The following is a 13,191-nucleotide window of genomic DNA, read 5'->3' as shown; positions in this document are numbered from 1 at the left end:
TTCGGTGGCGGACGTGCCGGGGCGAGTCGTGGTACGGGATTTGCAGAATCCTTCCGTTCCTTCTTGTCCCCTTTTAACAACTCCCCTGTAGATCGGTATGTTTCCACCGCCTGGGCTATGTCGTCGGCTGACAACGGGTTGGTTTGACCCACAACCCTTTTTAAGTCACTGGGTAATTCCCTCAATATCTTGTCCACCACGAGGGTCTCAATTACATGTCCTACTCCCTTTCCGGGTTCCAGCCACTGTTTCATCAGTCGTATTAGAGCGAAGATCTGGGCACGGACGGGTTGGTCAGTCATATAGGTCCACTGATGGAACTTTACAGCTCTATCTCTGGCAGTCAGCTGGTACCGGGACAGGATCTCGGTTTTTAGTCGCCCATAGTCCGCAGCTTCGTGGGAATCCAGGTCAAAATAGGCTTCCTGGGCCACCCTGGTCAAAAGAGGTGCTAATGCGCTCGCCCATTCTGTGGGCGGCCACTCTTCCAAGGTGGCCGTCCTTTCGAAGGTCATGAGGAAGGCCTCGATATCATCGTCCTTGGAGAGACGAGGTAAGATGGCGTGAGCAGCCGCTCTTGGCTTCACTCTAGGTTCTTCTCGCCCACTCAGCTGTCGTTGCAGGAGTTCTATGGTTGTCTGCTGTGCCGTGATCAACTGTTGTAGTAGAGCGTTGTCCATCGTTCTTGAATGGTTCCTCTGTCTACTGGAAGAATCTTGATTTACTCACTTATCCTTGTGTCACTCGTCCACCTAGTTGCCCACATTCTCCACCAATGTGAGCGGACCAAGTCATTTGGTGTCACTCTAAAGTGGAAAGGTGGAATAAACGAGTCCAGAGTAGGTTTTCTTGATTCAACACAGTTCTCTATTGAGGGATTTCTGACACTACAAACACTCCAACACAGTCAATGAGAATCTCCAAAGGAACAACATACGTCTTCTTTAGATGACACAGGATCACATTACGGTTATCTTCAAATTATAACAACAATCACATATTCGTCACCGTCTTAATGAATCTTCTTGGATAGCACCTCTCTCTCCGTAGCCATTCTTTAGAGATAGTTTATCTTCCTCCCTTCTTGCTGGTTCCATCCTCTCTCTTGTAGGGGAAAGAGAATATCTCATTAGTACCGTCAGCTGTGCTTAATTGACTCTGGTTACCTTGTCTCACATGCCTTGTTGGGCTACTATCTATGAGCCCAGCCTGCCCTCTGGTGGTCCTTCCACATATATCAACAAGGACGCACACTGGCCTTGGCTAACACAATGAAAGCTAACTGGTGGGAAAACACAAGGATGGCTGGAGCTTTCTCTCACTTGACTTCTCTGGAGCTGATCTTCTTCTCAAAGCTCTGGTATGATGAACTAACATTACTGATATGATTAACTACAAATACTTCACAGCCTTTTGTACAAAACTACCCCTCATATCATAACAATAGAAATACATAATTGGCCTGCACAGTTAAGAAGGGTATTATGCTAAAATGTCTGTGCACCTGTTGCAGTAAAAAGCACTACAAAAAGTAAAACATATAATAAGTGCTTCTAGATCACATAGACACCAAAACGCACATACAGTATATGGTGTCGTACCGACATAGTGTCGTCCTCAAGTGCAGAAATAACACAATCTCAACTCACCCCATCCCCATCTCGAAGGCAGTATAATAACATCAATGAAACATACTGAGAATTTGTTTTAATACAGTGAGCAAGGCACTGGGTGTCAGGCAGACAAGTCTGGCTGACATCTACAAATAGAAGAGCCCACACAAAAGGTTATTATGGACCCCAGACATCCTTTGTACCAGGACTTTAAGTCACATATGAGGTCAACATTATCAAGGACCAGGTTATAAAAGAAATAGAGCAAAGAAGTCATCTATTCCAGTGTCACCTTATTCAAGGTATTCAAGGTGGACCTTATTCAAACCTAGTCCATTATTATTCTGTTTGTAATGTTACTTCATGTTTACTCAATACCACAAACAAAATGTCCTCCAAAGGGACAACTAAATCATGATCTTACCTTAACTGTGACTACTCTCCCTCCTAAGGTATTACTACCAGCGTGGTATCCTGGCTAAGGTGGAGGGCCAGCGGCTGGTCTACCAGTTTAAAGAGATGCCTCCTGATCTAGTGGTGATAGATGATGAGGACACATGCCCCGAACTCAGCGCTGGCTATGGGGGTCAGCGCCCCAGCCATCACGGCCGGGGAATGGGGGGTCGTGGAGGCCCCAGAGGCGGTCACGGAAAAAACCATGCTCATGGGCGCCATCCTATATCGGTAAAACAAGTAAAGAGAGAGCCCATTGATATGGATGGAGGGCTGTACCATGAGGTCAACGGGACACATGCAGAACAGATGATCCAGACGGTCCACGTGCTGCAGCCCAACCAGGGGGCGGCTGTGCCGGCCTCCTCACACAACTCGAGGTAACAGATGGATGGACATATGTACACACACACACACACATGCATACACTCGCACGCATATCCATACACACGCAGATGCAAACATGCGCACGCACACATGCACACGCACACACAAACACACGTAACATAGTGAACCGTGGCTATTGGACCTAGGCCTGGGAAAATATCTTCCAAAACAGTGTACCAAACTCCCAAATCTCAAAAAACAGAGACAGCACCCGCACTAGCATTACCAGCAACAACAACCTCATTGCTTACATAACTTATGGTAGCCTAACGCCACCACTGTCACCAAAACAACAACTGTGACACATCAAAGGATGTGAGCTTGGCAGGCTCATGATGCTGAAAGGACAGGAGCTGTAATACAGTACCTGCACACTTCATTTAGGAGAACGCACTTTTTGTAGAACACAGACAGATGGAAAGACAGCAGTCACACACACAGCATGATGTTAAAGAAGAAGCAGCCCATTCACTATGACATAATAAGCCAGTAGGTTCAAATCCTAAGAATACAAAAACAGAACCATTAGTTAATCATTTCCAAATCATAATACAACTATTATTTCCCATTGTAAACATAGTATCCCAACACCAGGGTTGTGGGTTCGATTCCCATGAGGGACCAGTATGGAAAATGTATGCACTCACTACTTTAAGTTGCTCTGGATAAGAGCATCTGCTAAATGACTAAAATGTTAAATGTTCAGCATACAAAGTAACCAGTGATCTAAAGTTTAAATGCAACAATGTTTCACACCAGGGTTGGGCTCAATTGAGAATTCCTCATTATAAATTCCTTTTGAATTGAAGTAGTAAACTGGATACAGAATTGCATTTTGAATTAAAGTAAATATAATTGAATTCTGTGAAATTCAAATGTCTATTCTAGATTAAGTATACTCTATACAAATATACAGTGGGGGAAAAAAGTATTTGATCCCCTGCTGATTTTGTACGTTTTCCCACTTACAAAGAAATGATCAGTCTATAATTTTAATGGTAGGTTTATTTGAACAGTGAGAGACAGAATAACAACAAAAAAATCCAGAAAAACGCATTTCAAAAATTGTATAAAATGATTTGCATTTTAATGAGGGAAATAAGTATTTGACCCCTCTGCAAAACATGACTTAGTACTTGGTGGCAAAACCCTTGTCGGCAATCACAGAGGTCACACATCTGTGATTGCACACATCTCAGGAGGGATTTTGTCCCACTCCTCTTTGCAGCTCTTCTCCAGGTCATTAAGGTTTCGAGGCTGATGTTTGGCAACTCAAACCTTCAGCTCCCTCCACAGATTTTCTATGGGATTAAGGTCTGGAGACTGGCTAGGCCACTACAGGACCTTAATGTGCTTCTTCTTGAGCCACTCCTTTGTTGCCTTGGCCGTGTGTTTTGTGTCACTGTCAAGCTGGAATACCCATCCACGACCCATTTTCAATGCCCTGGCTGAGGGAAGGAGGTTCTCACCCAAGATTTGACGGTACATGGCCCCGTCCATCATCCCTTTGATGCGGTGAAGTTGTCATGTCCCCTTAGCAGAAAAACACCCCCAAAGCATAATGTTTCCACCTCCATGTTTGACGGTGGAGATGGTGTTCTTGGGGTCATAGGCAGCATTCCTCCTCCAAACACGGCGAGTTGAGTTGATGTCAAAGAGCTCCATTTTGGTCTCATCTGACCACAACACTTTCACCAGTTGTCCTCGGAGTCATTCAGATGTTCATTGGCAAACTTCAGATGGGCATGTATATGTATCTTGAGCAGGGGGAACTTGCGGGCGCTGCAGGATTTCAGTCCTTCACGTAGTAGTGTGTTACCAATTGTTTTCTTGGTGACTATGGTCCCAGCTGCCTTGAGATCATTGACAAGATCCTCCCGTGTAGTTCTGGGCTGATTCCTCACCGTTCTCATGATTATTGCAACTCCACGAGGTGAACTCTGGCATGGAGCCCCAGGCCGAGGGATATTGACAGTTCTTTTGTGTTTCTTCCATTTGCGAATAATCACACCAAATGTTGTCACCTTCTCACCAAGCTGCTTGGCGATGGTCTTGTAGCCCATTCCAGCCTTGTGTAGGTCTACAATCTTGTCCCTGACATCCTTGGAGAGCTCTTTGGTCTTGGCGATGGTGGAGAGTTTGGAATCTGATTGATTGCTTCTGTTGACAGGTGTCTTTTTTACAGGTAACAAGCTGCGGTTAGGAGCACTCCCTTTAAGAGTGTGCTCCTAATCTCAGCTCGTTACCTGTATAAAAGACACCTGGGAGACAGAAATGTTTCTGATTGAGAGGGGGTCAAATATTTATTTCCCTCATTAAAATGCAAATCAATTTATAACATTTCTGACATGCGTTTTTCAGCATTTTTTTGTTGTTATTCTGTCTCTCATTGTTCAAATAAACCTACCATTAAAATTATAGACGGATCCTTTCTATGTCAGTGGGCAAACGTACAAAATCAGCAGGGGATCAAATACTTTTTCCCCCCCACTGTACATATTGTGCATCAAACATGTTGTATACATGCAAATAAAATATTGCTGGGTCATCCCATGTCATTTCAGGAAGCCATGACACCCACCATCTCAGATTGTTCTGAAATTCTTTCTGTAATTAGAAACAGATAAGAATAACATTCCTGCTAAATTATTTAAGCAAATTGATTGCACCCAAATTGGCCATTTTAATTTATAGGATTCCTAAAATATTTTGTAAATATAGTACCTTACATCTGATTTGGACCAACCATTTTTCTAACAATGAGTTTGACACGAGTAATCCAAAGAAATGGTAAAAAGCCGCCAACGGACCCCCCACACACCACTCCAATCCCAACCCAACAACTAGTATACAGTATCAGTTCTCTATAGACAAGTAGAATGGAGCTGCCACTCAGAATATTGTTTCTATATCCTATGTAATGCATTCTCAGTGAATTTGGCGGGGTTTTTTGCCGCTGTTCAGAGAATTTGTTAGGTTTTTAGGTTTATGTCCCGTCCTACATCCTCATGTTACCAGGTCCTGACCACTAGATGAGATCTGGAGATCAAATAATATTTCAACAAAATAATGTTGCAGGAATGGTAATCTTATCTAACAACAGAAAGGATTTCAGAACAGTCTGAGATGGATGTCAAATCCTCTTTCTTGTGCTTTTTGAGGTGGAATGACCATGACAAAATCTTCAAATGAATGATCAAGGAAAACAAAACCTGTATTCAAATATTCAAAGTTATTATATTTCATGAATCACTTAAATTTTGTTAAAAATGAGGAAAATGCTACATTTCCCAGAATGCATTAATTTAACCCTCAAGTTGATCCCAAGGTCTTAAAAAAAGGCCAAACAAATGAAATGATTACTGGAAACATAATTGGCAATTCTAAGCACTAAGGTTAAAATAGTATATGAACATTGTTTCCAGAACAATTTGATATATTCTTTGCTATCTTTTATTTGTAATTTAATTTTTTAACCTTTATTTAACTAGGCATGTCAGTTAAGAACAAATTCTTATTTACAATGATGGCCTACCAAAAGGCAGAATGCCGCCTAAATATACACTGCTCAAAAAAATAAAGGGAACACTTAAACAACACAATGTAACTCCAAGTCAATCACACTTCTGTGAAATCAAACTGTCCACTTAGGAAGCAACACTGATTGACAATAAATTTCACATGCTGTTGTGCAAATGGAATAGATAACAGGTGGAAATTATAGGCAATTAGCAAGACACCCCCAATAAAGGAGTGGTTCTGCAGGTGGGGACCACAGACCACTTCTCAGTTCCTATGCTTCCTGGCTGATGTTTTGGTCACTTTTGAATGCTGGCGGTGCTTTCACTCTAGTGGTAGCATGAGACGGAGTCTACAACCCACACAAGTGGCTCAGGTAGTGCAGCTCATTCAGGATGGCACATCAATGCGAGCTGTGGCAAGAAGGTTTGCTGTGTCTGTCAGCGTAGTGTCCAGAGCATGGAGGCGCTACTAGGAGAGAGGCCAGTACATCAGGAGACGTGGAGGAGGCCGTAGGAGGGCAACAACCCAGCAGCAGGACCGCTACCTCCGCCTTTGTGCAAGGAGGAGCAGGAGAAGCACTGCCAGAGCCCTGCAAAATGACCTCCAGCAGGCCACAAATGTGCATGTGTCTGCTCAAACGGTCAGAAACAGACTCCATGAGGGTGGTATGAGGGCCCGACGTCCACAGGTGGGGGTTGTGCTTACAGTCCAACAACGTGCAGGACGTTTGGCATTTGCCAGAGAACACCAAGATTACCATTGGCGCCCTGTGCTCTTCACAGATGAAAGCAGGTTCACACTGAGCACGTGACAGACGAGACAGAGTCTGGAGACGCCGTGGAGAACGTTCTGCTGCCTGCAACATCCTCCAGCATGACCGGTTTGGTGGTGGGTCAGTCATGGTGTGGGGTAGCATTACTTTGGGGGGCCGCACAGCCCTCCATGTGCTCGCCAGAGGTAGCCTGACTGCCATTAGGTACCGAGATGAGATCCTCAGACCCCTTGTGAGACCATATGCTGGTGCAGTTGGCCCTGGGTTCCTCCTAATGCAAGACAATGCTAGACCTCATGTGGCTGGAGTGTGTCAGCAGTTCCTGCAAGAGGAAGGCATTGATGCTATGGACTGGCCTGCCCATTCCCCAGACCTGAATCCAATTGAGCACATCTGGGACATCATGTCTCGCTCCATCCACCAACGCCACATTGCACCACAGACTGTCCAGGAGTTGGCGGATGCTTTAGTCCAGGTCTGGGAGGAGATCCCTCAGGAGACCATCCGCCACCTCATCAGGAGCATGCCCAGGCGTTGTAGGGAGGTCATACAGGCGCATGGAGGCCACACACACTACTGAGCCTCATTTTGACTTGTTTTAAGGACATTACATCAAAGTTGGATCAGCCTGTAGTGTGGTTTTCCACTTTAATTTTGAGTGTGACTCCAAATCCAGACCTCCATGGGTTGATAAATTGGATTTCCATTGATTATTTTTGTGTGATTTTGTTGTCAGCACATTCAACTATGTAAAGAAAAAAGTATTTAATAAGATTATTCCTTTCATTCAGATCTAGGATGTGTTGTTTAAGTGTTCCCTTTATTTTTTTTAGCAGTATAGGACAAAACACACATCACGACAAGAGAGACAACACTACACTACATAAAGAGAGACCTAAGACAACAACATAGCAAGGCAGCAACATATGACAACACAGCATGGTAGCAACACAACATGACAACAACATTGTAGCAACACAACATGGTAGCAGCACAAAACATGGTACAAACATTATTGGGCACAGACAACAGCACAAAGGGCAAGAAGGTAGAGACAACAATACATTACGCAAAGAAGCCACAACTGTCAATAAGAGTGTCCATGATTGAATGATTGAGTCATTAACCTCTATGGGCTAGGTGGGACGCTAGCGTGCCACCCGTGGTGCACTCCATCAACAGCAGGTGCATTTCAAGAGCGGCAAATTTGAATCCAAATAAATGTCAAAATTCAAATTTTTCAAACATACAACTATTTTACACCCTTTGAAAGATAAACATCTCCTTAATCTAACCACGTTTTACGATTTCAAAAAGGTTTTACGGCGAAAGCATAAATTTAGAGTATGTTAGGACAGTACATTTACAAGAGTTGTGTGTAATGTTTTGTCAAGTCAAAGACAGGGTCACCAAAACCATAAAACCAGCTAAAATGATGCACTAACCTTTTACAATCTCCATCAGATGACACTCCTAGGACATTATGTTAGACAATGCATGCATTTTTAGTTCTATCAAGTTCATATTTATACCCAAAAACAGCGTTTTACTATGGCATTGATGTTGAGGAAATCGTTTCCCTCCAATAACCGGCAGTCAAGTCAGCGTCACAAATTAAATAATTAAAATTAGAAAACATTGGTAAAATATTATATTGTCATTTAAAGAATTATAGATTTACATCTCTTGAACGCAATCAACTTGCCAGATTTAAAAATAACCTTACTGGGAAATCACACTTTGCAATAATCTGAGCACTGCGCCCAGAAAAATACGCGTTGCGATACAGACTAGACGTCATGTTGGGGAGATCTAAAATCGAAAATACTATGTAAATAATCCATTACCTTTGATTCTCTTCATCAGATGTCACTTCCAGGTATCACAGGTCCATAACGAATGTAGTTTTGTTCAAAAAAGCTCATCATTTATGTCCAAAAATCTCCGTCTTGTTAGCACATGATCTAAGCCAGCCGGACTTCTCGTCATGAACGAGGGGAAAAAATATATTTACGTTCGTTCAAACATGTCAAACGTTGTATAGCATAAATCATTAGGGCCTTTTTTAACCAGAACATGAATAATATTCAAGGTGGACGAATGCATACTCTTTTATAACGTATTGGAACGAGGGTACCCAACATGAACTCGCGCGCCAGGTGTCTAATGGGACATCATCGTTCCATGGCTCTTGTTCGGTCAGATCTCCCTCCAGAAGACTCAAAACACTTTGTAAAGGCTGGTGACATCTAGTGGAAGCAATAGGAAGTGCCAAAATATTCCTCAGCCCCTGTGTTTTTCAATGGGATAGGTTTAAAGTCAATACAACACATCAGGTATCCACTTCCTGTCAGAAAATGTCTCAGGGTTTTGCCTGCCAAATGAGTTCTGTTATACTCACAGACACCATTCAAACAGTGTTAGAAACTTTAGAGTGTTTTCTATCCATATATAATAAGTATATGCATATTCTAGTTACTGGGTAGGATTAGTAACCAGATTAAATCGGGTACATTTTTTTTATCCAGACGTGCAAATGCTGCCCCCTAGCCCTAACAGGTTAAATGAAGAGATTGAGATGAAACTGTCCAGTTTGAGTGTTTGTTGCTGCTCGTTCCAGTCGCTAGCTGCAGAGAACTGAAGAGGAGCGACCCAGTGATATGTGTGCTTTGGGGACCTTTAACAGAATGTGACTGGCATAATGGGTGTTGTATGTGGAGGATGAGGGCTGCAGTAGATATCTCAGATAGGGGGGAGTGAGGCCTAAGAGGGTTTTATAAATAAGAATCAACCAGTGGGTCTTGTGACGGGTATACAGAGATGACCAGTTTACAGAGGAGTATAGAGTGCAGTGATGAGTCCTATGAGGAGCATTGGTGAAAAATCTTATGGCCGAATGGTAAAGGACATCTAGTCGCTCGAGAGCACCCTTACCTGCCGATCTATAAATGATGTCTCCGTAATCTAGCATGGTTAGGATGGTCATCTGAATCAGGGTTAGTTTGGCAGCTGGGGTGAAAGAGGAGCGAATACGATAGAGGAAACCAAGTCTAGATTTAACTTTAGCCTGCAGCTTTGATATGTGCTGAGAGAAGGACAGTGTACCGTCTAGCCATACTCCCAAGTACTTGTATGAGGTGACTACCTCAAGCAACAAACCCTCAGAGGTAGTAATCACACCTTTGGGGAGAAGGGCATTCTTCTTACCAAACCACAGGACCTTTGTTTTGGAGGTGTTCAGAACAAGGTTAAGGGCAGAGAAAGCTTGATGGATGCTAAGAAAGCTTTGTTATAGAGCATTTAACACAAACTCCGGGGAGGGGCCAGCTGAGTATAAGACTGTATCATCTGCATATAAATGGATGAGAGATCTTCCTATTGCCTGAGCTATGTTGTTGATGTAAATTGAGAAGAGCATGGGGCCTAGGATTGAGCCTTGGGGTACTCCCTTGGTGACAGGCAGTGGATGAGACAGCAGATTTTCTGACTTTATACACTGCACTCTTTGAGAGAGGTAGTTAGCAAACCAGGCCAAAGACCCCTCAGACACCAATACTCCTTAGCCGGCCCACAAGAATGGAATGGTCTACCGTATCAAAATCTTTGGCCAAGTCAATAAAAATAGCAGCACAACATTGCTTAGAATTAAGGGCAATGGTGACATCATTGAGGACCGTTAAGGTTGCAGTGACACATGCATAACCTGAGCGGAAACCAGATTGCATACCAGAAAGAATACTATAGACATCAAGAAAGCCAGTCATTTGATTATTGACAAGTTTTTCCAACACTTTTGATAAACAGGGCAAAATAGAAATAGGCCTATAACAGTTAGGATATGTTTGATCTCCCCCTTTAAATAAAGGATGAACCGTGGCTGCCTTCCAAGCAATCGGAACCTCCCCAGAAAGGAGAGACAGGTTAAAAAGGTCAGAGATAGGCTTGGCGATGATAGGGGAAGCAACCTTAAAGAAGAAAGGGTCTAAACCATCTGACCCAGATGTTTTTTGGGGTTAAGTTTCAGGAGGTCCTTTTGCACCTTGGACTCAGTGACTGCCTGCAGGGAGAAACTTTGTAGCAGGGCAGGGGAAAAAGAGGGAGAAGCATCGGGTATAGCCGCATTAGAAGGGGTGGGAGATGAGGAAATGTTGGACGGGCAAGGAGGCATGGCTGAGTCAAATAGGAATCCTGACTTAATGAAGTGGTGATTAAAGAGCTCAGCCATGTGCTTCTTGTCAGTAACAACCACATCATCAACATTAAGGGACATGCGCAGCTGTGAGGAGGAGGTTTTATTCTCCAGGTCTTTAACCGTTTTCCAGAACTTCTTGGGGTTAGACCCACAGAGAGAGAACTGCTCCGTAAAGTAACTAACTTGGCCTTCTGGATAGCCTGAGTGCACTTTTTTCTAATTTGCCTGAAGGAGAGCCAGTCAGCTTGAGTGTGCGTGTGCCGAGCCTTTCGCCAAATGCAATTCTTGAGGTGGAGTAACTCTGCAAGATCACAGTCAAACCAGGGGCTGAACCTGTTTTTAATTCTCAATTTCTTTATGGGGGTGTGTTTGTCAACAATACCACTGAAAATATCAAAAAAGAAGGTCCAAGCTGCTTCGACAGAGGGGATCAAGCTGATTCTATACCATTTTACAGAGGCCAGTTCATGAAGGAAGGCTTGCTCATTATTGTTTTTTGGCAAGCATCTATAACAAATCAGGACCGGTCGTTTCACTGAGCAGCCATTACGAACACATGCTGTAAAACAGTGATCACTAAGGTCATTACAGCAAACAGCAGACTGATACCTATCAGGATTATTTGTGAGAATAACATCAAGGAGAGTAGCCTTTGGGTGTCTGGAGTCATACATTGTGGGATTGGTAATAGTCTGAGAAAGATTTAGGGGGTCCCATTTCTTTAAGACTTGGTCAGGTGGTTTAATCATGTCCCAGTTTAGGTCACCTAGCATGACAAATTCAGACTTAGTGTAAGGGGCCAGGAGAGAGTTTAAGGCAGTTAGGGTACAGGCTGGTGCTGATGGAGGACGATAGCACCCAGCAACAGTCAACAAAGAGCTATTTAAAAGTTTAATGCTTAAAACCAGCACATCAAATTGTTTGGGGACAGACTTGGAGACCACCGAGCACTGAAGGTGATCCTTGTTGGAGACCATCGAGCACTGAAGGTGATCCTTGGTTAACCTGTTAGGGCTAGGGGGCAGTATTGACACGGCTGGATAAAAAAACATACCCGATTTAATCTGGTTACCACTCCTACCCAGTAACTAGAATATGCATATACTTATTACATATGGATAGAAAACACCCTAAATTTTCTAAAACTGTTTGAATGGTGTCTGTGAGTATAACAGAACTCATTTGGCAGGCAAAACCCTGAGACATTTTCTGACAGGAAGTGGATACCTGATGTGTTGTATTGCCTTTAAACCTATCCCATTGAAAAACACAGGGGCTGAGGAATATTTTGGCACTTCCTATTGCTTCCACTAGATGTCACCAGCCTTTACAAAGTGTTTTGAGTCTTCTGGAGGGAGATCTGACCGAACAAGAGCCATGGAACGATGATGTCCCATTAGACACCTGGCGCGCGAGTTCATGTTGGGTACCCTCGTTCCAATACGTTATAAAAGAGTATGCATTCGTCCACCTTGAATATTATTCATGTTCTGGTTAAAAAAGGCCCTAATGATTTATGCTATACAACGTTTGACATGTTTGAACGAACGTAAATATATTTTTTCCCCTCGTTCATGACGAGAAGTCCGGCTGGCTTAGATCATGTGCTAACAAGACGGAGATTTTTGGACATAAATGATGAGCTTTTTTGAACAAAACTACATTCGTTATGGACCTGTGATACCTGGAAGGGACATCTGATGAAGAGAATCAAAGGTAATGGATTATTTACATAGTATTTTCGATTTTAGATCTCCCCAACATGACGTCTAGTCTGTATCGCAACGCGTATTTTTCTGGGCGCAGTGCTCAGATTATTGCAAAGTGTGATTTCCCAGTAAGGTTATTTTTAAATCTGGCAAGTTGATTGCGTTCAAGAGATGTAAATCTATAATTCTTTAAATGACAATATAATATTTTACCAATGTTTTCTAATTTTAATTATTTAATTTGTGACGCTGACTTGACTGCCGGTTATTGGAGGGAAACGATTTCCTCAACATCAATGCCATAGTAAAACGCTGTTTTTGGATATAAATATGAACTTGATAGAACTAAAAATGCATGCATTGTCTAACATAATGTCCTAGGAGTGTCATCTGATGGAGATTGTAAAAGGTTAGTGCATCATTTTAGCTGGTTTTATGGTTTTGGTGACCCTGTCTTTGAATTGACAAAACATTACACACAACTCTTGTAAATGTACTGTCCTAACATACTCTAAATTTATGCTTTCGCCGTAAAACCTTTTT

At 42.9% G+C, this 13,191-nt stretch overlaps 1 protein-coding gene across 3 annotated transcripts in view; it reads left to right on the top strand.

The window, feature by feature from the left end:
* The window catches only part of LOC106611497 (ETS-related transcription factor Elf-1), a 105,083-nt gene that overhangs the window by 80,700 nt on the left and 11,192 nt on the right, over positions 1–13,191 (top strand). For all 3 annotated transcript variants that reach the window (XM_045723827.1, XM_045723826.1, XM_045723828.1), the window contains exon 8: positions 2,066–2,446. In XM_045723827.1, coding sequence (XP_045579783.1) covers positions 2,066–2,446 — 381 coding nt within the window. The remainder of the gene's footprint in view (positions 1–2,065; positions 2,447–13,191) is intronic.

The sequence above is a fragment of the Salmo salar genome, chromosome ssa09 (assembly GCF_905237065.1).
Source record: "Salmo salar chromosome ssa09, Ssal_v3.1, whole genome shotgun sequence".
Classification (NCBI taxonomy): Eukaryota; Metazoa; Chordata; class Actinopteri; order Salmoniformes; family Salmonidae; genus Salmo; species Salmo salar.
The sequence above is the reverse complement of the archived record's forward strand: the minus strand, read 5'-3'. Positions and strand labels throughout refer to the sequence as shown.